General features: G+C 43.0%; 1 protein-coding gene across 1 annotated transcript in view; it reads right to left on the bottom strand.

Annotated features, from left to right (window-relative positions):
• LOC109900403 (potassium/sodium hyperpolarization-activated cyclic nucleotide-gated channel 2-like) overlaps positions 1-25,929 on the bottom strand; it is a 60,632-nt gene that overhangs the window by 24,190 nt on the left and 10,513 nt on the right. The window contains exons 3-4 of the mRNA XM_020496093.2: positions 16,772-16,933; positions 2,079-2,297 (exon numbers count right to left, since the gene is read on the bottom strand). Of these exons, the coding sequence (XP_020351682.2) occupies positions 2,079-2,297; positions 16,772-16,933 (381 nt within the window). The remainder of the gene's footprint in view (positions 1-2,078; positions 2,298-16,771; positions 16,934-25,929) is intronic.

Genomic DNA, 25,929 nt, shown 5'->3' with positions numbered 1-25,929 from the left:
CAGAGCCGCCAGTCAGCCAGGATCCGCCAGAGCCGCCAGTCAGCCAGGATCCGCCAGTCAGCCAGGATCTGCCAGAGCCGCCATTCAACCAGGATCTGCCAGAGCCGCCATTCAGCCAGGATCTGCCAGAGCCGCCATTCAGCCAGGATCTGCCAGAGCCGCCATTCAGCCAGGATCTGCCAGAGCCGCCATTCAGCCAGGAGCTGCCAGAGCCGCCAGTCAGCCAGGAGCTGCCAGAGCCGTCAGTCAGCCAGGAGCTGCCAGAGCCGTCAACCAGCCTGAGCTATCTCTCAGTCCTGAGCTACCTCTCAGTCCCGAGCTACCTCTCAGTCCCGAGCTACCTCTCAGTCCTAAGCTACCCCTCAGTCCCGAGCTACCCCTCAGTCCCGAGCTGCCCCTCAGTCCAGTGGGGCCCTTTGTTAGGAACCCTATGCCAAGGTAGGCCGGCGAGGGTCGCCACTCAAAGGACGCTAAGGAGGTGGACAAAGACAATGATGGAGTGGGGTCCACGTCCAGAGCCAGAGCCAGAGCCGCGGACAGATGCCCACACAGACCCTCCCCTATAGGTTTAGGTGGTGCGGTCGGAGTCCGCACCTTGGGGGGGGGGGGGTACTGTCACGTTCTGACCATAGTTCTTTTGTGTTTAACTTGTTTTAGTGCTGGTCAGGATGTGAGCTGGGTGGGCATTCTATGTTGTATGTCTAGTTTGTCTATTTCTATGTTTGGCCTGATATGGTTCTCAATCAGAGGCAGGTGTTAGTCATTGTCTCTGATTGGGAACCATATTTAGGTAGCCTGTTTTTGTGTTGAGTTTTGTGGGTGGTTGTTTCCTGTCTGTGTTCTCTGCACCAGATAGGACTGTTTCGGGTTTTGCCACATTTGTTATTTTGAATTTGTATAGTGTTATCGTTCATTTATTAAACATGTTGAACACGAACTGCGCTGCATTTTGGTCCTCCTCTCCTTCGACGGAAGAAAGCCGTGTTGAATATATGAAACTTTGATTAACTTGAAATTATGGTTTCTAAACTTGACAATAAATGCAATATCTAACATATTTTAACTGAATTTATAAAATATTGAGTTAGAATATTAAATCAAATGTACATTTTATTTTAAAACTGAATGCAATACTCATTCAATTCTGTTTAAAATCATGAAATACAAGTTTTACTTGTGCATTAAACATTCAACATTCTTTAATTCAAATGCAATATCCTAATACAAATTCTAAATGATAAAATCCAGATACAATTTATGTTTGCAATGAAATCGCTGCACACTTGAACTCTATTGGAGGGATGTGACATCATTCTTCCGCAAGAAAATCCATCATTTGGTGTTTAGTTGATGGTGGTGGAAAACGCTGTCTCAGGAGCCGCTCCAGAATCTCCCATAAGTGTTCAATTAGGTTGAGATCGGTTGACTGAGACACACAACATGAATTTAATTGATTGGAAATTATTTTGTGGCTTGACATCACTCAATTCCTAATTTTATAATTAGGAATTATATTATGGTTTTGGTTTGGCCCGGTACTCCAAGGCTGTGTTTTGTGAAGGGAAAACAACTTTAAGGAGCTTGTAAGGAGAACGGAGAAACACGCAATATCTCCTTTCTTTTTCTCTCTCTCTTCTTAACAAACCCTCATATAATAAAATAGTGCAGTCAAATTTAACATGGTCAATTCATAACCACTAATAAGATTGATATAGAAAATTATATTTTTTTCAAAAATTTCTATTGCGATGACCTTACTACCTACTAGGTAAAACCAAATGGTCCTTAGTGGTTCAATAATAAAATAAAGTAAGTATTACTTTATTAATGATCACTACATTTTAGTATGTAATTGTTACATAGCTAATAATAAGTGTATAATTATTTATATCAGAAGTAATATGAAGATAAAAAATAGCTTAGCAGTAAAGGAGTAATGGCAGTTCATTTATTCATTCATTCATGTATTAATTCACAGGAAAGAAAGCTATAATTTCACTGCACCATTCAGGCAACATGATCGTAGTTATAACAGAATTGAGAGATAGCGGGAGGATGATGAAGGGAGAGGCTCCTACCTTCTCCTGGTACTGTCGTCGAGACGAGTCCAGGGACTGGATGAGTGCTGTGGCATGGCCTATGAACACAGCATAGCAGGTGGCCCCGACGATCATACTGAGCATGGTGAGCCAGATATCAGACAGGCTCTCCGGGGCCTGCCGACCGTAGCCGATACACAGCATGTGGCTCATCGCCTTGAACACTGCAAACGAATATAGCTCCGACCAGGTGTCATTCTGCAGAAAGACAGAGAAATTAAACAGAAAATATTTTAAATATGGATAAAAGACAGAAGTTACCCATTTGGGGAGGAGAGGAGAAGGAATGGAGGAAGTTGGTGACTCAAAGTAAGAGACAAAAACGCACAGAGAGAGAGATACCGAGGAGGGTAGGAGAGGAGGGTAGGAGAGGAGGGTAGGAGATAGAGAGGGCAGACAATTGAGAATTGGGGACAAACGGGACAAGGAGAGGGAGTTGTATGAATGAGGACTCAGGGGAGATAAAGAGAGGGAGAGAGATAGAGAGGACGAGGAGGATAATTAGGGGGGGTGAGAAAGGGGGGGGGAGAGGGAGTGAAAGACAGAGAGGGAGAGAGAGAGGAAGAAAGAAAAAAGAAAGGAGAGAGGAAGAAGTAGAAAGAATGAGAGAAAGAAAGTGAGACAGAGAGAGAAAGAGAGAAAGAGCGAGAGAAAGACAAAGATAGAAGGTTAGAGAGAGAGAGAAACAAAGAAACAAAGAAAGAGAGAGAGATATTGGGGGAATCCTGTGAGGCCTAATCAGTGAGAGGTAGAGGAGGTTCTGAGATTATTTCCACAGAGACTTTAAAGGAAAATTCCACCCAAAAACCTTTGGTATTGTTGACATTGTCCCAAAATGTTTTGCTTGTCAGCAATCAAGTTTTCAAGATATATTTTGCAAAATGCATCATACGGGGATGATTTCTGTATTTTTTCAGTTACAAGCAACAAATGACAAGCAACATTTGGGACTATGTCAACAACAGACTAATAAAACAAATACCAACAGTTTTGGGGTATTTTCCTTTAATGAGAGGCAATTAAATATGCCATTTCACAAATCTGAATCTCAATCTACACACACCACAACAACAATAAACACACACACACACACACACACATACACACACACACACAGGGGGGTGACATTATGCAACCAATAAAAACAATACTGTGGAGCAGAATTCATTTTTATGAGATGGTGCCAATAATTTAAAGGTGCAGAGGTGCAGTATTCCACTCATTTTGTATTACAGTAAGTGTTCTCCAGTCGATTCAAAATATTGCAATTTGTTTTTGGTACAATCTCAGCAATTTATTGCAGTGTAGTCAACAGAAAATGTCCAGGAAAGAAGCAACTAAAGGCCACGTCCTAATAGTCTGGCCAAGTCCCTGTACTTGTGAACAGCTTCCTTTCCTTGCCTCCTCTCCTTGTTTGAATTCTTATTTGAATTGCGTTGACAGCTAAAGAGACCTCTACAACCCTTTCACCTGTCTGTTAGTGGAAAGAAAGGTCACAAGGAAAGGAAGCCAGCCAGTCCCACTTCACTCCATACTCCCTCCCCTTGGCCATAATCCTTTGACGTTTCCAGATCTGAAAGCATCTGGATAGGTATAGGGAGTGCGGTGGTGGAGCTTCAACCATATTGCTAACACTTTACAGATCTGCAAAATATGGATATGGCCAAGGGGAAGGGCTAGGGGGCGAATTGGGACCGGATGATAGTGTTGGAACATAGCCCCTATCCAGGGAGCCTCTGATGTCAACAACACTTTGTGGCCAACTGAGAAGCAGTTCAGTTATCCTTTATTCCTACCAAGCACACAAGGTTCTGTACTGACACAAAGTCAAGGCCTCCATAGATTTCTTATTTCCCACGCCCTTCTCTACCGCCCACGACACACAGCAGAGCAGAACAGGGAAAGGGTACAGCTAGAGACTGCAGTCAAAATGTTCCACTTCGTCCTGCTCTCCCCTCCAGACTGCATTCAGTGGTGTAGGTTTAAATGTAATTGAATATGATAGAATAGAGAAACATTATTGGGGAGGGAATTTGTCCTGCAAATAGAACAAAGCTCTTCTGTTTCTCCTCTTTGTTTTAAACAGCTACATGTACACTATTCTACTATAATATGCTATGCTGAAACAACATATATTATACAACAGGTGGGTCTAATCCTGAATGGTGATTGGTTAAAACCTCATTCCAGCAGGTGTCTATTCCACAAGTTACCTCCGGCTAAATCTGTGACTTTAAAATGACTATTTACTCTGTTCCATCTGACTGCGCAATCCACTGTCTCAATCCACCCCAGCCAAGCAATTTATAAACTTGATCTCCACAAAAAAAGCATCTAGACATGATCTCACAACTATTTTAGACTAACATTTAGTTTTCAACAGCGAAGGATTTGTATAAACCTTGCTGTCTGTCTCGTCTGACATTTGCAAGATTGTTTCAATATTCAAATTCGATCTCATAGATAATGAACAAAAAGACTGAACGACTGGGTCGAGTCTCTGGCAACCAAGCCGATAGAATGAACGATCAGCCGGCTTGGGTAGAAACCCTACATTTGTGTCGGGACTATATATGGCTTTGTTGTATTTGCAAGACAAATTCTCTCCCCAATAAAGTGCATATTCAACAACTTACAAAAAAATTGAGGCTGAAATTGGGATTTTATTTTAGGAATAAGGCCTGTTTTTCTTTTGAAGCCAGAAGGAGGCAAGTAAATCAGCTACATTTATGTCTTTGCTAGACTATGGGGATATTTTATATATGAATGCTTCCGCTCAGTGTTTGAAATCAATTGACACTCTTTACCATGGCACTTTGAGATTTATTTTAAACTGCAAAACCCTTATGCACCACTGCACTTTGTATACCAGGGTTGGCTGGCCTTCTCTAGTCACTCGTAGGCTCAGTCACTGGTATACTTTTATTTACAAAGCCATTTGGGGTTTACTATCTTTTTATTTGGGCATTTTTATTGTTCAGAAATGTGGTGGGTACTCTCTTCGTTCGCTGGACTTTATCCTGCTAACTGTTCCAAATGTTCGAACTAAATTTGGTAAAAGAGCTTTTATGTACTCTGCGCCATCGTCTTGGAACACCTTACAAAATACTTTTAAACTGGAAGAACTTGTCCCGATTGGTGTTTTTAAATCACTGATGAAGGATTTTGAGGCTGATTCCCTGACCTGTCAATGTTTTTAATTGCTGTTTTTTTTATTTTGTTATACTCTTGTGAATTCAGTGGTTTTTACGAGATTACTTGTAGTTTTTCATGTTGTCTGTCTAATTTTTTGTAATGACTTGGTGCTGCCTATCTTGGCCAGGGCGTTCTTGAAAAATAGATTTTAATCTCAGTGAGCCCTTCCTGGTTAAATAAAGGTTAAATAAAATAAATAAATAATCCATTAAGTAGAACACTGAGCACTAGCTGATCCATATCTAGGATTTTCTGTATTAAATGGTTAGAGTGGAAAGGACTGTTTTACTCAGGTAATAAAATGGAAGGAAGAGACATTCTTAAAATAACCGTTGGACCCACTGCAGGGGCTGGGGCTAAATGAGAAAACAGAAACAGAAACAGTAGAGTGAAAGAGAGTGAATAATGGATGAATGATGAGCACTTTGGCTTGAAAATAGCCCAGGCAGCTGAGAAAGAGACAGAGTGTCACAAATCCAGCCGAAGATGGTGCCTCTTCCTGTTCGGGCCGCGCTCGGCGGTCGTCGTCGCCGGCCTACTAGCTGCCACCGATCCCCTTTTCTGTTTCAGTTAGTTTTGTCTGATTAATTTCACCTGTTTCTTGTGTGGGTTTTGTTTTGGGCTATTTAAACCCGGTAGGCCCGCCTGCTTTTGTGCGGGCTTGTTTTTCTGTTCATAGTGTGTGGATTATTGTGGATTCCTTTTACCCGGACAGTTTCGTCCTGTTTGTTGGACTTGGTATTTATGCGCACTTGTGTTTGGTGTGACCGTTGCTCTGTTCCTGGAATAAAGATCCACGTTTGAACTAACCCTGCTCTCTGCGCCTGACTCCTCCACCCACTACTCCTAGAAGCCTTTACACAGAGGGAAAGAGAGAGAGTGAGTGAGTGAGTGAGTGAGTGAGTGAGTGAGTGAGTGAGTGAGTGAGTGAGTGAGTGAGTGAGTGAGTGAGTGAGTGAGTGAGTGAGTGAGTGAGTGAGTGAGTGAGAAAGAGGAGGTCTCAGGGGTCAACCACACTGGAGCATACAGGATCAAAGTGATACATGTATAAACAATCTGTTAAACTATGAAAGGCCTCATAGTTGAACAGATACCTCACCAAGTGAGGCTCCACCTAGACTTCCTATGGACTACGGGGAGCTTCCCCCATACTGTTTAAACCAATTTGGTTCTTTCCCATCTGAAAACACTTCAGGGATAGGAGGCTATATGCTCAGGTTTTGAGAGCCTGGCTTGGAAGTACAGTAGTAGGTAGAGGAGAACATGATGTAATGGACGACATCGGGGTCTCCTTGAATCCTTAGGGGCTGTGTCCCAATATTTTAAAAGTTTATTTTCTTTGAGACACTCTGATGGCTCACTGTACACAAGTAGTTTGTCCAGACCATACATAAGCTATACTCGATTAGTACAATTGATTCCAAGATGGCGTACCAGTTCAGATGTCTTTGTCTTTGTTTTGTCGTGTCCCGTGTATATCTTTTTTTCCTTCGTAAATATTTTGTATATATTTTTTATATTTTTAACCTCAGTTTCAACATACTCTCCTGCAACCCACCTCACCCAATGTGGTATGGATCTGCTATTTTCTATACTTTAGAACCGGAACCAACAACAGAAGTTAGCCAGCTAACTAGCTACTAGCTAGTAGTCAGCTAACCTTAGCCCGGACAAGTCCTGCCAGTCTGCACAGCGCGATTCAACCCAGAGCATACCTGACTGCTTTTTCTCCACATCTCCAGGTTCCTACCGCAAGCTCTCAACCTTTTCACTTGGATCATCACAGCTAGATATCTGCTATCAGAGTGGCTACCCCCTGGCTAATGTCTCTGTCCCGAAGTAAGCATGGGCCTAGCCTCGTACTAGATGGCTAGCTGAAGAGGCCCATCAGCCACTCCTTGGGCTACAATACATATTTTGCCAATTGGCCTGGACCCCTTTTTCTGCCGACACGGATCCCCGCCAATCCATTTGGGGCGGCAGGTAGCCTAGTGGTCAGAGAGTTGGACTAGTAACCGAAAGGTTGCAAGATCGAATCCCCGAGCTGATATGGTAAAAATCTGTCGTTCTGCCCCTAAACATGGCAGTTAACCCACTGTTCCTAGGCCTTCATTGAAAATAAGAATTTGTTCTTAACTGACTTGCTTAGTTAAATAAAGATAAAATTAAAATAAATAAAAAATTATGACTGGTCTACCGAAGTAATTTGCCCGAGGGGTTTCAATAGGCTCCTCCGTCGAGATGTCCCCTGTAGGCCCATCTGCTAGCCTACTAGCCCGCGAGCCACGGCTAGTAGCACTAGAGCATATCGGACTGTTAGCTGAAGAGGACCTTCAGCCAATTTCTTGGGCTACAATACCTATTTTGCCAATTGGCCTGGACCCTTTTACTACATACACGGAGCCCTGCCGATCCAGCACGACTGGTCTGCCGACGTAACCGTCCGAGGGGGCTACAACAGACTTCTTCCATCGCGACGTCCCGCTAAGGCCCTTCTGCTAGCCTGCTAGCCCCAGCCCACTAGCTGTCTGAATTGGCGTGTCTCCAGCTCACCTAGATACCCACGGGTCCCTATGATCACTCAGCTACGCATGCCTCTCTCTAATGTCAATATGCCTTGCTGTTTTGGTTTGTGATTATTGCCTTATTTCACTGTAGAGCCTCCAGCCCTGCTCAATATGCCTTAGCTAGCCCTTTTGTTTCACCTCCCACACATGTGGTGAGCTCACCTGGTCTAAATGATGTCTCTAGAGACAAAACCTCTCTCATCGTCACTCAATGCCTAGATTTACCTCCACTGTATTCACATTCTACCATACCCTTGTCTGTACATTATGCCTTGAATCTATTCTTCCGTGCCCAGAAGCCTGCTCCTTTTACTCTCTGTTCTGAACGCACTAGACGACCAGTTCTTATACCCTTTAGCCGTACCCTATCCTACTCCTTCTCTGTTCCTCTGGTGATGTAGAGGTTAATCCAGGGCCTGCAGCGCTTAACTCCACTCCCATTCCCCAGGTGCTCTCATTTGTTGACTTCTGTAACCGTAAAAGCCTTGGTTTCATGCATGTTAACATTAGAAGCCTCATCCCTAAGTTTGTTTAATTCACTGCTTTAGCACACTCTGATACCCCGGATGTCCTAGCCGTGTCTGAATCCTGGCTTAGGAAGGCCACCAAAAATCCTGAAATTTCCATCCCTAACTATAACATTTTCTGACAAGACAGAACTGCCAAAGGGGGCGGAGTTGCAATCTACTGCAGAGATAGCCTGCAGAGTTCTGTCATACTATCCAGGTCTGTGCCCAAACAATTTGAGCTTCTACTTTACTTCTACTAAAAATCCACCTTTTCAGAAGCAAGTCTCTCACCATTGCCGCTTGTTATAGACCACCTTCTGCCCGCAGCTGTGCCCTGGACACCACATGTGAATTGATTGCCCCCCATCTATATTCAGAGCTCGTACTGTTAGGTGACCCAAACTGGGACATTTTTTATTTTTTATTTATTTTACCTTTATTTAACCAGGTAGGCAAGTTGAGAACAAGTTCTCATTTACAATTGCGACCTGGCCAAGATAAAGCAAAGCAGTTCGACAGATAAAACGACACAGAGTTACACATGGAGTAAAAACAAACATACAGTCAATAATGCAGTATAAACAAGTCTATATACAATGTGAGCAAATGAGGTGAGAAGGGAGGTAAAGGCAAAAAAGGCCATGATGGCAAAGTAAATACAATATAGCAAGTAAAATACTGGAATGGTAGTTTTGCAATGGAAGAATGTGCAAAGTAGAAATAAAAAAATAATGGGGTGCAAAGGAGCAAAATAAATAAATAAATAAAAATTAAATACAGTTGGGAAAGAGGTAGTTGTTTGGGCTAAATTATAGGTGGGCTATGTACAGGTGCAGTAATCTGTGAGCTGCTCTGACAGTTGGTGCTTAAAGCTAGTGAGGGAGATAAGTGTTTCCAGTTTCAGAGATTTTTGTAGTTCGTTCCAGTCATTGGCAGCATGCTTTTAACACCCCGGCCATCCTACAATCTAAGCTAGATGCCCTCAATCTCATACAAATTATCAATGAACCTATCAGGTACAACCCCAAATCCGTAAACACGGGCACCCTCACAGATATCATACTGACCAACCTGCCCTCTAAACACACCTCTGCTTTTTTCAACCAGGATCTCAGCGATCACTGCCTCATTTCCTGCGTCCGTAATGGGTCTGCGGTCAAACGACCAATCCTCATCACTGTCAAATGCTCCCTAAAATATTTCAGCGAGCAGGCCATTCTAATCGACCTGGCCTGGGTATCCTGGAAGGATATTGACCTCATTCCGTCAGTAGAGGATGCCTGGTTATTCTTTAAAAGTGCTTTCCTCACCATCTTAAATAAGCATGCCCCATTAAAAAAAAATTGAACCAGGAACAGATATAGCCCTTGGTTCCCTCCAGACCTGACTGCCCTTGACCAGCACAAAAATATCCTGTGGCATACTGCATTAACAACGAATAGCCCCCGCAATATGCAACTATTCAGGAAAGTTAGGAACCAATATACACAGGCAGTTAGGAAAGCAAAGGCTAGCTTTTTCAAACAGCAATTTGCATCCTGTAGCACAAACTCCCAAAAGTTCTGGGACACTATAAAGTCCACAGAGAATAAGAGCACCTTCTCCCAGCTGCCCACTGCACTGAGGCTAGGAAAAAATGTCACCACTCCACGATAATTGAGAATTTCAATAAGCAATTTTCTATGGCTGGCCATGTTTTCCACCTGGCAAGCCCCTACCTCGGTCAACAGCCCTGCACCCCCCACAGCAACTTGCAGCTTTTCCTTCACCCAAATCCAGATAGCTTGACGTTCTGAAAGAGTTGCAAAATCTGGACCCCTACAAATCAGCTGGGCTAGACAATCTGGACCCTCTCTTTCTAAAATTATCTACCGCAATTGTTGCAACCCCTATTACTAGCCTGTTCAACCTGTCTTTCATATCGTCTGAGATCCCCAAAGATTGGAAAGCTGCCGTGGTCATCCCCCTCTTCAAAGGGTATCATATATCATAACCGCCACCGATAAAAGACAATACTGTGCAGCCGTCTTCATCGACCTGGCCAAGGTTTTCGACTCTGTCAATCACCACATTCTTATCGGCAGACTGTACAGCCTTGGTTTCTCAAATGACTGCCTCGCCTGTTTCACCAACTACTTCTCAGACAGATTTCAGTGTGTCAAATTGGAGGGCCTGTTGTCCGGACCTCTGGCAGTCTCTATGGTGCTGCCACAGGGTTCAATTCTCTAGCTGACTCTTTTCTCTGTATACATCAATGATGTCGCTCTTGCTGCTGGTGATTCTCCGATCCACCTCTACGCAGACGACACCATTCTGTAAACCTCTGGCCCTCTTTGGACACTATGTTAACTAACCTCCAGATGAGATTCAATGCCATACAACTCTCCTTCCGTGGCCTCCAACTACTCTTAAATGCAAGTACAACTAAATGCATGCTCTTCAACCGATCGCTGCCCACACCTGCCCACCCATCCAGCATCACTGCTCTGGACGGTTCTGACTTAGAATATATGGACAATACAAATACCTAGGTGTCTGTTTAGACTGTAAACTCTCCTTTCAGACTCACATTAAGCACCTCCAATCCAAAATTAAATCTAGAATCGGCTTCCTATTTCGCAGCTAAGCATCCTTCACTCATGCTGCCAAACATACCCTTGTAAAACTGACTATCCTACCGATCCTTGACTTCAGCGATGTCATTTACAAAATAGCCTCCAACACACTACTCAGCAAATTGGATGCAGTCTATCACAGTGCCATCCGTTTTGTTACCAAAACCCCATATACCACCCACCACAGCGACCTGTATGCGCTCGTTGGCTGGCCATTGCTTCATATTCGTCGCTAAACTCACTAGCTCCAGGTCATCTATAAGTCTTTGCTAGGTAAAGCCCCTACCTTATCTCAGCTCACTGGTCACCATTGCAGCACCCACCTGTAGCACGCGCTCCAGCAGGTATATTTCACTGGTCAACCCCAAAGCCTATTCCTACCTTTGGCTGCCTTTCCTTCCAGTTCTTTGCTGCCAATGACTGGAACGAATTGCAAAAATCACTGAAGCTTGAGACTCATATCTCCCTCACTAACTTAAAGCATCAGCTTAAAGCATCAGCTTTTAGCCCATCCAACTACCTCATCCCCATATTGTAATTATTTATTTGCTCCTTTGCAGCGCAGTATCTCTACTTGCACATTCATCTTCTGCACATCTATCACTCCAGTGTTTAATTGCTAAATTGTAATTACGTCGCCACTACGGCCTATTTATTGCCTTACCTCCCTAATCTTACCTAATATGCACACACTGTATATAGATGTTTTCTATTGTGTTATTGACTGTGTGTTTGTTTATTCCATTTGTAACTGTTTTTGCTTTATCTTGGCAGTTGTAAATGAGAACTTGTTCTCAACTGGCCTACCTGTTTAAATAAAGGTGAAAAATATATATATTTTAAAACAGTCAACCTCACCGCAAAGGAACTGGGTCACAGCCAACACAGGCAAACAAAAGAACCTAGAACACAAAGATGTATGTTTGCTTTGCGCTGGCACATTGTCATATATTTTCCCTTTCTCAGAACAAAAAGGGGGCCAGGGCTTTGCTTGACCATAATAGGCACGTAAAGAGAGAGAGCCAACGAGAGAAAATCAACACGTGTAGTTGGGGAGCGATAAGCTGAGCAAATATCAGCAGATATAGTACAGGACATTATGAAGCCGACAGTCCAACACTGTCTGCAGCCGCAGGCTCTATTACACTAGCTTGACTGAATTTATAGTGACCAGCCACAGACAGAGACAGCCAGGCCATCTCTCTCTCTCTCTCTTTCTGCCCCCCCCCCCCCCTCATGCCTCATTGCTCTCCCTCCATCAAAACCACTGGGAGGAGAACACAACATTGTAATATATTTGTTTAATCTGTGAGCAGAAGGCCAGACATCCTCTTTTCCGAGCCCATTCATTCCCAGCACCAGAGGAAGAGTGGCATCCTTTTTTTCTTTTTTATCTATCTCTGCCTCAATGAAGATGAAGATGGGGTCTAGTGTGGGAGTCTGGATCCGTTTGTATGGCTTCAGTCTTTTCTCATAAAGGCTTTTCTTGGAAGGGAAACAGCAGCTCTGAAGGATATGTCTAATAGGGTTACTTGGGTTCCATAGAGGAGCAGTACAGTAGATAAGAAGGTTGCGAGTTCAAACCCCCGAGCTGACAAGGTACAAATCTCTCGTTCTGCCCCTGAACAGGCAGTTAACCCACTGTTCCCAGGCCGTCATTGAAAATAAGAATGTGTTCTTAACTGACTTGCCTGGTTAAATAAAGGTTAAAAAAAAAATATATATATATATATATAAATAAATAAGGCCAGAGAGACACTATTATTATAACATGGAACTACTGAACTCCACATGCAATGTGGTAGAAGCTTAGCTAACCTTTCTCTACATATGATTAATTTGCTTGCCAATATGCCCTTTATCATATACATAGTCTATACAAAATCTACAGAGTTGTTTGTTCCCATGTTGCTGTTAGTTTCAATATGTTGTTTTCTGGCAAACCCTAGTTCTCCATATGTTAGAATGTATGTAAATGAGAACTGCTTGTGGTACAGCAGGGCTAGGGGAACAAGCTCCAGCTGAACGCTGTTCCCTTAATGAGAGTGGCAGCCCTCTAGTTGACTGCTGTGGAGGATGCCTAGCCAGCACGAGGAACGCTAGCTAGGGGAACAAGCTGCAGCTGAGCACGGTTCCCTTAAGGAGGATGTGGCAGCCCTCTAATTGACAGCCTAAAGATTTAAAGGTGTGCTGCGCTCATTTTGGGGGAGAGCACACGAGGTATTGCACATGAGGTATTGCTAGGACTGATATGATTAGCAGAGTTTAAGCTGTTGGCTAGTCCTGTTGACTTTGTTTTGTTTTCTACATTTAACATCAGACCCTGTAGAGCTCTGAAAGAGCCAGGATTTAATTTGCCTTTTCTTAATAAAAGCCTCTTTGTTTGCACTGCGCATCTGTCTCCTTTGCCTTTAAATCATTGGTCTAGGAGGTCCGGCATAGGCAGTGTTTTCCAGACCCCAAGGGGTGAACATTTTGTTTTTTGCCCTAGTACTACACAGCTGATTCAAAAAACAAAACGTGCAACCCTTGCGGTCCCAAGGACCGAGTTTGGGAAACGCTGCCCTAGACAGTGTAAAACCCCTTGCACTGTCACATAGCCACCAATACACCCCCTGCTGTACATTCAGGAACATATGACTTTGGTGGAATTTTTCACACACTCAAAACCTAGACCAGCTAATGGGGCTAGATATGATATCTTCCTTTGTCTTGCCTCTCTCTCAGACAGTGACAACAAACTCATATCTAAATCCTTCACTGATTTCAAATGACTGTTTCCACTCGGTACCTGTTGGGGGTCTGATCACAGTTAATTATGCAGTGTTGGATACGGACTCTGAAACTCGAAATTCACTTTAGCCCACCCTGATACTGCATACTAGTCCAATCCTACTAGGCACAGACATCCGCTCAATATCTAGTTTTGATTTACATTTGGTTGAGTTGTTATTCAATGTGAAATAAAGAAATCTCACCATCATTGGATTTAGGTTAAAAATATGAAATGCCCTTATGTTTTCCACATTGATTCAATGTCATCACATAGGTTTTGGGGGTTGAAATTATGTGGAAACAATGTTTATTCAACTAGTTTTTGCCGTGTGGGATAGACAGTAACGTATATGCAGTAACGCACAAATAGAGGGAAGTGGTGGCTGGTGTTACTTTAAATCGGAGGACGGGCTCATTGTAATGGCTGGTATGGAATAAATGGAAAGGCATCAAACATATGGTTTCCATGTGTTTGATGCCATTCCATTAATCTATTCAAGCCATTAGGAGCCTTCCTCCATTCACCAGTCTCCTGTGGCAGAGACTGACGTCTCAAGGAAGCAGTTTTTCTAAAGGTACACAAGAGCCTCTATTTCTTGGCCAGTCGTTTCAATTAAGCACGTCTGTTCTTTACGGTAGTGTTTAATCAACACCAATAATTACAGTTCTGAAAGCCTGACTGTCTGTTTGCTGCTGCTGCCGCTATCATTATCCATTTAGCCCCTTCACTCCTGTGACGCATGGCTCTTTCTCTCTGCTGAGGAAAAACAAACTATCTCTCACTGTTAATCCACAATCTGTTAATCCACAATGAATTATTAGCCTTATGTGACGTCATCCATTCAACAAAGAAGGGAACAGGCAGTTTATACTCTTCAAAAGGGTACAACCCGCCTGCCCTTGCCCCCATCCGCCTCACCTCGCCCTCCATGAGTTACTGCCTGTGTGCCCTCCTGTCACCTCCACTGGCCTGTACTTTAGCGTGTGTAGGTCTAGTAGTGATGATGGATGTCCTGGCTGCTACACAGTGGATAATATTACGAGTAGCCAGCCACTCAATAGGAGAGAGGTCTCAGGTGGCCTCGGGAACACTGCATCCTGCCAACCTGGGCCGCTCGCTAAAGAGTGACAGCCCTCTGGAGAGATCCTGGCCTTGGTTATACTACGTGGGGTAGCTGTCAGGGTGGGAGAGAGGGAGAGAGTATCATGTGGGAGTTTATACAGTATACAACACAGTCCTCAGGACACCTAGTTGTCTATCATAGAAGGGTAAACTCTGAGTTTTTGCTTTTTTTAAATGTTTTTATTTTTACCTTTATTTTACTAGGCAAGTCAGTTAAGAACAAATTCTTATTTTCAATGACGGCCTAGGAACAGTGGGTTAACTGCCTGTTCAGGGGCAGAACGACAGATTTTGTACCTTGTCAGCTCGGGGATTTGAACTTGCAACCTTTCGTCCAATGCTCTAACCACTAGGCTACCCTGCCGCCCCTGAGGTGGCCAGTCAGAATGCCTGTGTTGGGTTGTCATATGAATGACATTAAGTATCTGCCAGAGAAGGTTATGGAGGTTTATTACAGTCTGACATCAAAATTATGGGAACTGACAATTAACGCTCCTGAGAGGAGGGATGTGATGTTCTGAACCTTTCATTAGAGAGAGTGTCCTGGCCGATCCACATGATCCTCACTGTTCTCATCACCTTCTCAAACAAGCCTTTCAGATTATTATGGTTACCTGGTCAATCAACTGATCAACTAATATCTATTCTGGTCACTTGACCCCTCACCTGAACCCTGCAATACTTCACAAGGTTGTAAGATTGGGAAGCAGAGCCAAAGTCGTAATCACCTTTCTCAATCAACTGACCTGATTTTAAACATCAAACAGATGAAAACACAGCACAGATAACAGTCTAGCATAATTCAATCGAACATCACAAACCAAGATTCGTTCCTTCACAACTTGGATGAAAAGAAAATACTTGTTTTCTCTTCTCATTGCTTAAGGCCCACCGGGGGACTCATTTGATGGGGTATTAGTTCTGTACGTTCATAAAAAGGAACACACTTCAACATGTTCCCTGCAGGAAAAATTTTAACTAACAGAAAATGTATGAGATTTACAGGCCCAATTGCGGCAGAGGAACAGAACCCAATCCGTTTAAAACCACATTTAGAGCTGTGCCTCGTGGCTAGTGCCTGGGAGACAGGGCAGTTTTCCATGGGTCTGTAAAAGGCTGAGCTGACGGACGGACCTACACTCTTGAAAAAAAAGGTTCTAATTGAACCTAAAATGGTTCTTCGACTGTCCCCATAGGAGAACCCTTTTGGTTCTCCACAGAGGGTTGGTTCTACATGGAACCCAAAAGAGTTCTACTTGGAACCAAAAAGGGTTCTCCTATGGGGACAGCCAAAGAACCCTTTTGTGGAACTTTTTTCTAAGAGTGTATAAACAGCGGGCTTTTATCTCTCAGAGAAGAGAGACAGGAACAAAGGAGCCAGCTGCCCTGACACATTCCCATTTCACCCCTTTAATCTTTCCTGTCATCGCCCCACCCCGGTGAGAGAACGAGAGGGCTTTCCCTTGCTCGTCCTTAGATGGCTCTGCTGGCTGTGTCTGGCTCACTGGCTGACTGTTCTAACAGGAGACAGTTCAAACAACCATCAATCAATCCAACGATTGATTTCTAGTTAAAACACATTGATGTGTTTTGCCAATAAGCCTTCATCAGGAAGCTTTCATCAAGAGCAATTAGATGAAGGTCTTTTGAGCAATCGATAAATCAACTAGAGTATCTGTATTAAAGCAAGCGTTGAGCCTATCTTATGAAATGCCTCTGTGGTTACTAAATACCACTGATATGTATATTGTGTAAGTGTTAGAGAATATTCTTATTGTTTATGAATAAGAACGGATTCATGAATGGCTCATGACTGATGTTTCCTATTGCCTCTCTACTCGCTGGTTTTACTTATGAATGTAAATGATGTTATGAATCAAACACATACCACCATCTTGTTGAGTGAGACCCAGCAGTCTGAGGGGAAGTCCTGCAGCATGGGAACCAGGAACTGTAGACAGCCATCCCAGTGACACAGCAGCAGCATCATACCAATCAGGTTGAAGATACGCATCACCGCACTGGCCAGGTCATAGGTCATATGGAAGATCTGAAACAGAGATAGAGAAACAGAGAATTAGTTCAAGCCGCGAGAAAGGACGAGAGTGAGTGAGTGAGTGTATCTGTGCAAGAGAGAGATAGAGAAGCAGAGAGAGAAAGAGAGAGAGAGTGAGAGAGAAAGAGATAAATAGACAGAGAGAAAGCTAGCGAGAGACAGAATCACAGACACAGAGTTCACAATCACAGAGTTCTGTTTCATTTGAGATTTCATGTTTAAAACCTCCGCCCCTTTTTTCAATTTTCACCTAAAATTACATACCCAAATCTAAAAAGCAAGGGCTGATTTCAAGGTTTTACTGCTAACCTACAAAGCATTACATGGGCTTGCTCCTACCTATCTCTCTGATTTGGTCCTGCCATACATACCGACACGTACGCTACGGTAAAAAGACGCAGGCCTCCTAATTGTCCCTAGAATTTCTAAGCAAACAGCTGGAGGCAGGGCTTTCTCCTATAGAGCTCCATTTTTATGGAACGGTCTGCCTACCCATGTGAGACACGCAGACTCGGGCTCAACCTTTAAGTCTTTACTGAAGACTCATCTCTTCAGTGGGTCATATGATTGAGTGTAGTCTGATGTGGTCATCCTGTCTGGGTTGGCGCCCCCCCCTTGGGTTGTGCCATGGCGGAGATCTTTGTGGGCTATACTCAGCCTTGTCTCAGGATGGTAGGTTGGTGGTTGAAGATATCCCTCTAGTGGTGTGGGGGCTGTGCTTTGGCAAAGTGGGTGGGGTTATATCCTTCCTGTTTGGCCCTGTCCGGGGGTGTCCTCGGATGGGGCCACAGTGTCTCCTGACCCCTCCTGTCTCAGCCTCCAGTATTTATGCTGCAGTAGTTTATGTGTCGGGGGGCTAGGGTCAGTTTGATATATCTGGAGTACTTCTCCTGTCCTATTCGGTGTCCTGTGTGAATTTAAGTGTGCTTTCTCTAATTCTCTCTTTCTCTCACTCTCTCGGAGGACCTGAGCCCTAGGACCATGCCCCAGGACTACCTGACATGATGACTCCTTATGCCATTGTCTCCCAGTCCACCTGGCCGTGCTGCTGCTCCAGTTTCAACTGTTCTGCCTTATTATTATTCGACCATGCTGGTCATTTATGAACATTTGAACATCTTGGCCATGTTCTGTTATAATCTCCACCCGGCACAGCCAGAAGAGGACTGGCCACCCCACACAGCCTGGTTCCTCTCTAGGTTTCTTCCTAGGTTTTGGCCTTTCTAGGGAGTTTTTCCTAGCCACCGTGCTTCTACACCTGCATTGCTTGCTGTTTGGGGTTTTAGGCTGGGTTTCTGTACAGCACTTTGAGATATCAGCTGATGTACGAAGGGCTATATAAATAAATTTGATTTGATTTGATCTAACTGCCTGTAGCTCAGGACCTGCATATTCTTGATACCATTTGAAAGGAAACACTTTGAACTTTGTGGAAATGTGAAATTAATGTAGGAGAATATAACACATTAGATCTGGTAAAAGATAATACAAAAATAAATTGTACCATCATCTTTGAAATGCAAGAGAAAGGCTATAATGTATTATTCCAGACCAGGCGCAATTTAGATTTTGGCCACTAGATGGCAGCAGTGTATGTGCAACCTTTTAGACTGGTCCAATGAAGCATTGCATTTCTGTTCAAAATGTTGTATCAAGATTTCCCATATGTGCCTAATTGGTTTAATAATAACTTTCAAGTTCATAACTGTGCACTCTCCTCAAACAATAGCATGGTATTCTTTCACTGTAATAGCTACTGTAACAGTGCAGTTAGATTAACAAGAATTTAAGCTTTCTGCCAATACCAGGTATGTATATGTCCTGGGAAATTGTTGCACATTAGCTCAAATGTTCCACGGTTGGGACACTGATCTATAGAGATCCTTAAGAGTTTTAATGGAAAATTCTCTAGTGATCAAGATGACAAGTCCTAGAAGCAGGATTAAATGAGAAGACTCTAGTCAGCAGTACCATGTTGCCTGCTGTATCGTTGGACCATACCAAGCATGATTAATGAGAGAGGAAAGACAGCTCCCCATCAGACACAGCAGGAACAGAGCAGACATTTGTTACATCCAGGTACAACACATCAATCAGAGATGTAACACACATGACAGGAGTCTCTCACTCACTACCACACTAACACATATACCAGTACACAAGTCTGTAGGCACAGACACACACACACACACTCTCTCTCTGTGTGATGGACAGGAAACCATCAGGATTCCTGATACGTCATCTCACTTATCAATCATCTTCAGTCACAAGGTTGTCACTTTAGCCAACCAATGATCATTATTGTCACTTAAGCCCTCCATCTATTAGTACTTTGGTGTGATGGCTGAAATCATGGGGTGACCAGCTAAAATCTGTCTATGCTTCTCTATGCCCAACTAGACTAAATTCACCAAAACATATACATCTGTATTTCTGCACAAGAAACCAAACTGACCGCAAGGACAATCACCTTTCAATGACCTCTGAGGAAGTATTAAGAAAATACAAGTTGGAAAACGAAAAGCAGTTTAGTCAGAGTATGGTGCATTGCTAACTCACAGTCACTGACCGATGACTTTGTCCTGATACAGTATCTCTGCAAGGGCTGTGATTGAACATGAATCACCAGTTGATATTTCGAAATGCCACTTTAACCTTTCAGGCCTTGTGACAGTTGGTGTCTAATATGAGCTGGAAACTGACAAAATATTGCACTTCATCACATCTATTTATAAAGAGTCCAACTGCTGCTTAGAGGTCAACTCGTGATTAGTGACATGTTAACTTCTTGGATATAGCGGGCGCTCTTTTAATTTATGGATAAAAAACGTGCCCGTTTTAAGCGCAATATTTTGGCACGAAAAGATGCTCGACTATGCATATAATTGGCAGCTTTGGAAAGAAAACACTCTAAAGTTTCCAAAACTGCAAAGATATTATCTGTGAGTGCCACAGAACTCATGCTACAGGCGAAACCAAGATGAAACTTCAACCAGGAAATGGGCAGAATTTTTGAAGCTCTGTTTTCCATTGTCTCCTTATATGGCTGTGGATGCGCCGGGAATGAGCCTGCCGTTTCTATCGTTTCTCCAAGGTGTCTGCAGCATTGTGACGTATTTGTAGGCATATCATTGGAAGATTGGCCATAAGAGACCGGTGTCCTTTGTCTAAATTGGTGCGTAATCTACAAGCTGCACGCAGTCATCCAGTGATTGAGAGGAGAGAGGAGGCTTTCAACGAACGATATATCATGAAGAGATATGTGAAAAACACCTTGAGGATTGATTCTAAACAACGTTTACCATGTTTCAGTCGATATTATGGAGTTAATTTGGAAAAAAGTTTGGCGTTTTGAAGACTGAATTTTCGTTTTTTTTTTGGGTAGACAAACGTGACGCACCAAACGGAGCAATTTCTCCTAAACAAATCATCTTTCAGGAAAAACTGAGCATTTGCTATCTAACTGAGAGTCTCCTCATTGAAAACATCTGAAGTTCTTCTGGTTATTGTGAAAATGTTGCCTGCTAAATGCTAACACTAAATGCTACGCTAGCTGGGCTAGCTGTTACACAAATGCTTGTTTTGCTATGGTTGAGAAGCATATTTTGAAAATCTAAGATGACAGTGTTGTTGACAAAAGGCTAAGCTTGAGAGCTAGCATATTCATTTCATTTCATTTGCGATTTTCATGAATAGTTAACGTTGTGTTATGCTAATGAGCTGCGGGGATAATTACACTCCTGGATACAGGTTTTTTTCGTAGCTAAACGTGACGCACCAAACGGAGCGATTTCTCCTAAACAAATAATCTTTCAGGAAAAACTGAGCATTTGCTATCTAACTGAGAGTCTCCTCATTGAAAACATCTGAAGTTCTTCAAAGGTATTGATTTTATTTGAATGATTTTCTGGTTTTTGTGAAAATGTTGCCTGCTAATGCTAACGCTAAATGCTACGCTAGCTGGGCTAGCTGTTACACAAATGCTTGTTTTGCTATGGTTGAGAAGCATATTTTGAAAATCTGAGATGACAGTGTTGTTAACAAAAGGCTAAGCTTGAGAGCTAGCATATTCATTTCATTTCATTTGCGATTTTCATGAATAGTTAACGTTGCGTTATGGTAATGAGCTTGAGGAGGTATTCACGATCCCGGATCCGGGATGGCTCGACGCAAGAAGTTAACCGGCTGAGGAGGAGAAGGTCAGACACACTGTTAGATGTATTATTATTTTTGTTCCTAAAGGGGTACAAACACTTGTCACTGGGGTGGTACCCTGTTAGGTCATCCTTTGTACCTCTAGATATTGTAACGAGTGCGCTGAGCGTCGGGAAGAGTGTCTTAATAAATAAACGCAACATAATACAAAACAAGAAACACAAACAACGCACATGTAACGGCATTCCTCCGCTGAGGAGGAGGAGAAGCGAGAAGGATCGGAGGACCAATGCGCAGCGTCGTAAGTGTCCATTATGTTTAATACGAAAAAACAACAGAACACTAGAACAAAACAAAATAACGTGCATCAACGAAAACCGAAACAGTACAGTGTGGCGACAAACACTCACACGGAAACAAACACCCAACACTCAAAAGTGAAGCCCAGGCTACCTAAGTATGATTCTCAATCAGAGACAACCAACGACATCTGCCTCTGATTGATAACCACACTAGGCCGAAACAGAAACCAAACATAGAAAAACAAACATAGACTGCCCACCCCAACTCACGACCTGACCATACTAAATAAAGACAAAACAAAGGAAATAAAGGTCAGAACATGACAGCACAGACATGAAACAGAAACAGAAACAATAACGCCTGGGGAAGGAACCAAAGGGAGGGACATATATAGGTGTCACGACTTCGACCGAAGTTGGTCCCTCTCCTTCTTCGGGCGACATTCGTTGGTCGATGTCACCGGCTTTCTAAACACCACCGATCTATGTTTCATTTTAGTTTTATTTGGTCTTGATCATACACACCTGGTTTCCATTCCATTAATTATGTTCCTTATTTAACCCTCTGATTTCCCTCTCTGTTTTGTGCGTTATTGTTTGTCATTTGGGTTCTCGTTGTTCGTGCTTGGGATTATTGTATTTGTTCCTTGTTGGAATCTTACTTATTTTGGAGTCAATTTTGGATGATTACTCAGAACTGTGTCCTGCGCCTGACTCTGCATTTTTCATTTTACCAACGTCCTCACAATAGGGAAGGTAATCAGGGAAGTGATGGAGTCCAGGTGAGTCTGATGACGCGCAGGTACGCATAACGATGGTGACCGGTGTGCGCCATAATGAGCAGCCCGGTGACCTAGAGGTCTGAGAGGGAGCACACGTGACAGATACTGTAGGTACATAATTGTACCCCAGTTCATAACTCAGATAGTACCTTTCTTACATATAGTCCACAGGTACAAAGGTGTGCTTTTATAAAAGGTACATTTAGCCTTTATAAGGAACCACTACATTGACAAAGCCATTTGTTCCTTGTAAGTGGCTAAAATGTATCCCTACCATAAGACCACTTAAACTGGTACAACACGGGTGGCCAAAAATAACTATCGGAAAGCTACAACCCCACTAAGCCATGCCTCCAATATAATTTCCCAGTGTGCCATGCCTTTTCAAGGGCATTGTAGTGTTGCATTGTACCCCCCATGACTATACTTGTTAGTGACAGCGACACGGCTGTTGAATTCATTTTTTTTCAATCCTGTGCCCTTCACCAAATTAGTTCCTAGGCAAATGTTATCATTAAAACTAAACTCTTTATAGGGCCTTATTTTGAGGCCTACTTTTACCATGATACATCAGTCCTGCAAGCAGGGTTGCAAAATTCTGGTAACTTTTTCCAAATTCCCAGATTTTCCAGAAATCCTGGTTGAAGGATACTGGATTTCTTGCTTATTTCTTCACATTTCCAGGAATCTTACAACTGGGATTTCTGGAAAACCTGGGAATATTGGGAAAGTTACCAGGATTTTGCGACCGTACCTACAAGTCACATTATACTGGCATGCAAAGTGATGTGCAATTCCTATTGGAATCCAGCCAGAGTTAGGCTTTCCATCAGCTGGAATTTTTATTCACCTGCAACCTGCATTCAGAATGACTGCCATTGGGTTAGGGACATTGTGAGGAGACTTCCTAAGGCATTTAAACTGGAACAACCATTTCAGTAAAGGGTACAAAAATTCAAAATAAATTAATGGATTCATTTAGATTTTTTTGTTGTTGTTGTTTATCTCTGTGTAGCATAAGATTGATTAATCAATGTAAATGCAAAAACACTGATATTTAAAACAATTCTAAAAAATCTACCTGCAGTGGAGCATGCTGGAAAATATCATAATGATAATGGTACTAATTGGCCTTTTATGGTGCCACCACAGTGACAAAGCTGTTAGTTAATTTTAAGTGGCAAAAACATCATTGTATCTTTTGGTGGGTACAAATATGTACCTTTCTTCAATGCATTACCGTACAGTACCATGTACCATGTATCTCTGAAGGTACATCATGTGGATTTTGATCTTTGTACCCAAGGGAACAATACTGTACTCAAAGGAGATGATTGTGGACTACAGGAAAAATAGGACCGAGCACGCCCCATTCTCATCGACGGGGCTACAGTAGAGCAGGTTGAGAGCTTCAAGTTCCTTGGTGTCCACATCACCAACAAACTAACATGGTCCAAGCACACCAAGACAGTCATGAAGAGGGCACGACAAAACCTATTCCCCCTCAGGAGACTGAAAAGATTTGGCATGGGTCCTCAGATCCTCAAAAGGTTCTACACCTGCACCATCGAGAGCATGGTTGCATCACTGCCCGGTATGGCAACTGCTCTGCCTCCGACTGCAAGGCACTATAGAGGATAGTGTGAATGGCCCAGTACATCACTGGGGCCAAGCTTTCTGCCATCCAGGACCTATATACCAGGCGGTGTCAGAGGAAGGCCCAAAATTGTCAAAGACTCGAGCCACCCTTGTCATAGACTGTTCTCTCTGCTACCGCACGGAAAGAGGTACTGGAGCACCAAGTCTAGGTCCAAGAGGCTGCTAAAGAGCTTCTACCCCCAAGCCTTAAGACTCCTGAACATCTAATCATATGGCTACCCAGACTATATGTGCATTGCCCCCCCCCCCTCTTTTACACCGCTGCTACTTTCTGTTATCATCTATGCATAGCCACTTTAATAACTCTACCTACATGTATATATTACCTCAACTAACCCCGCACATTAACTCTTTACTGGTACCCCCCTATATATAGACTCGCTATTGTTATTTTACTGCTGCTCTTTAATTACTTGTTACTTTTATTTCTTATTCTTATCCGTATTTTTTTAACATCATTATTGGTTAGGGGCTCATAAGTAAGCATTTCACTGTAATCGGCACATATGCTAATAAAAATGTGATTTGATTTGATTTCTAAATATACAGTACCAGAGCCATATTAACAGTATAGAGAGTTCTGTTAACTCGGTTTAAGATATAGGATCCGAACGAGCAGCATGTTGGCACCCACAGGTTCCAAGAGAATTACATTCTACAGAGAATGCAGATTAGAATGCTACTTTAATGGAACGCTTGGTGCCAACATGTAGCTGATTGGCAAACTGTATGGCTCTGTTAGGTTCTAATTTTTAGTAAATAACTCACGAACACGAGAGAAGCTTAACCAACACAGCTGTAATTCATACAAAACAACATTTCACACGAGCACTAGTATTTAATCCTTTATCTTAAGCTGAGTCTCCTCCTCCACAACAGAACAGCCAATGCATCTCTGTTGCTAGACAGAACCTTAGTGATATCGGTTCTTCCTCACATCATCTAACATGATCTCTACCCCAAAGTGATCACTCTTCCCCAACTCAAGGCTGTCATGGTTATTGATACCAGACCGTGTCTCTTCTCCTTCCAGAGGATACCTGGTGGCTAACAATGACATATCCTGACACAATGTAACTTTCCCTCAGTGACATTGTTAGTTTCTAAGATTTCCACCCGTCTCTCCTCATCAAATGCCTGCCACATGTAATCGCTTCCCTGCACTCAACACATTCCAAGCTTAGTTGCACAGACTACATACCTTCCTCCTGTAACTCCTTAACTTCTGGTGTAGACCCTCTCTACCTCAGCACTCCATCAGCGACATGAATAAGTATATTTTCATATTCCCAGAACCCAACAGCTCTAATCAGCACCATGGACAGTGTCAATGTTCTTCCTGACAGTAAACAGATAACCAAAGGGAAGTAATAGAAAACAATTTGAGGCGTATTTTCAGCATTTCTGTGTGAAAATGTAATCACTAGAAGGACTCATTCCCTGAGGCTCTCCAGTTTTCAAACTGAAATTTGCATCCTGTAGCTCTAACTCCAAAAAGTTCTGGGACACTGTAAAGTCCATAGAGAACAAGAGCACCTCCTCCCAGCTGGCGAACACGGTCACCACCGATAAATCCATGATAATCTAACATTTCAATAAGTATTTCTCTACGGCTGGCATAGCTTTCCTCCTGGCTACCCCAACCCCGGCCAACGGCTCCACACCCCTCGCAGCTACTTGCCCGAGCCTCCCCAGCTTCTCCTTCACCCAAATCCAGATCGCAGATGTTCTGAAAGAGCTGATGATCCGCCGCCATTGTTGCAACCCCTATTACCAGTCTGTTCAACCTCTCTTTCGTTTTGTTCGAGATCCCTAAAGATTGGAAAGCTGCCGCGGTCAAATTCTGCTCTTTGCACACCAGTATCACTACTTATACACACCATCATCTGCTCATCATCGGCTCATCTATTACTCCAGTGTTAATCTGCTAAATTGTAATTACTTTGCTACTCTGGCCTATTTATTGCCATACGTCCTCATGCCATTTGCACACTTTCTTTTTTTTCTATTGTGCTTCTGTCGCACTGCTTTGCTTTATCTTGGCCAGGTCGCAGTTGTAAATGAGAACTTGTTCTCAACTAGCTTACCTGGT

Source organism: Oncorhynchus kisutch, linkage group LG27, assembly GCF_002021735.2.
Source record: "Oncorhynchus kisutch isolate 150728-3 linkage group LG27, Okis_V2, whole genome shotgun sequence".
NCBI lineage: Eukaryota > Metazoa > Chordata > Actinopteri > Salmoniformes > Salmonidae > Oncorhynchus > Oncorhynchus kisutch.
Note: the sequence above shows the minus strand (reverse complement) of the source record. Positions and strands in the feature narration are given on the sequence as shown.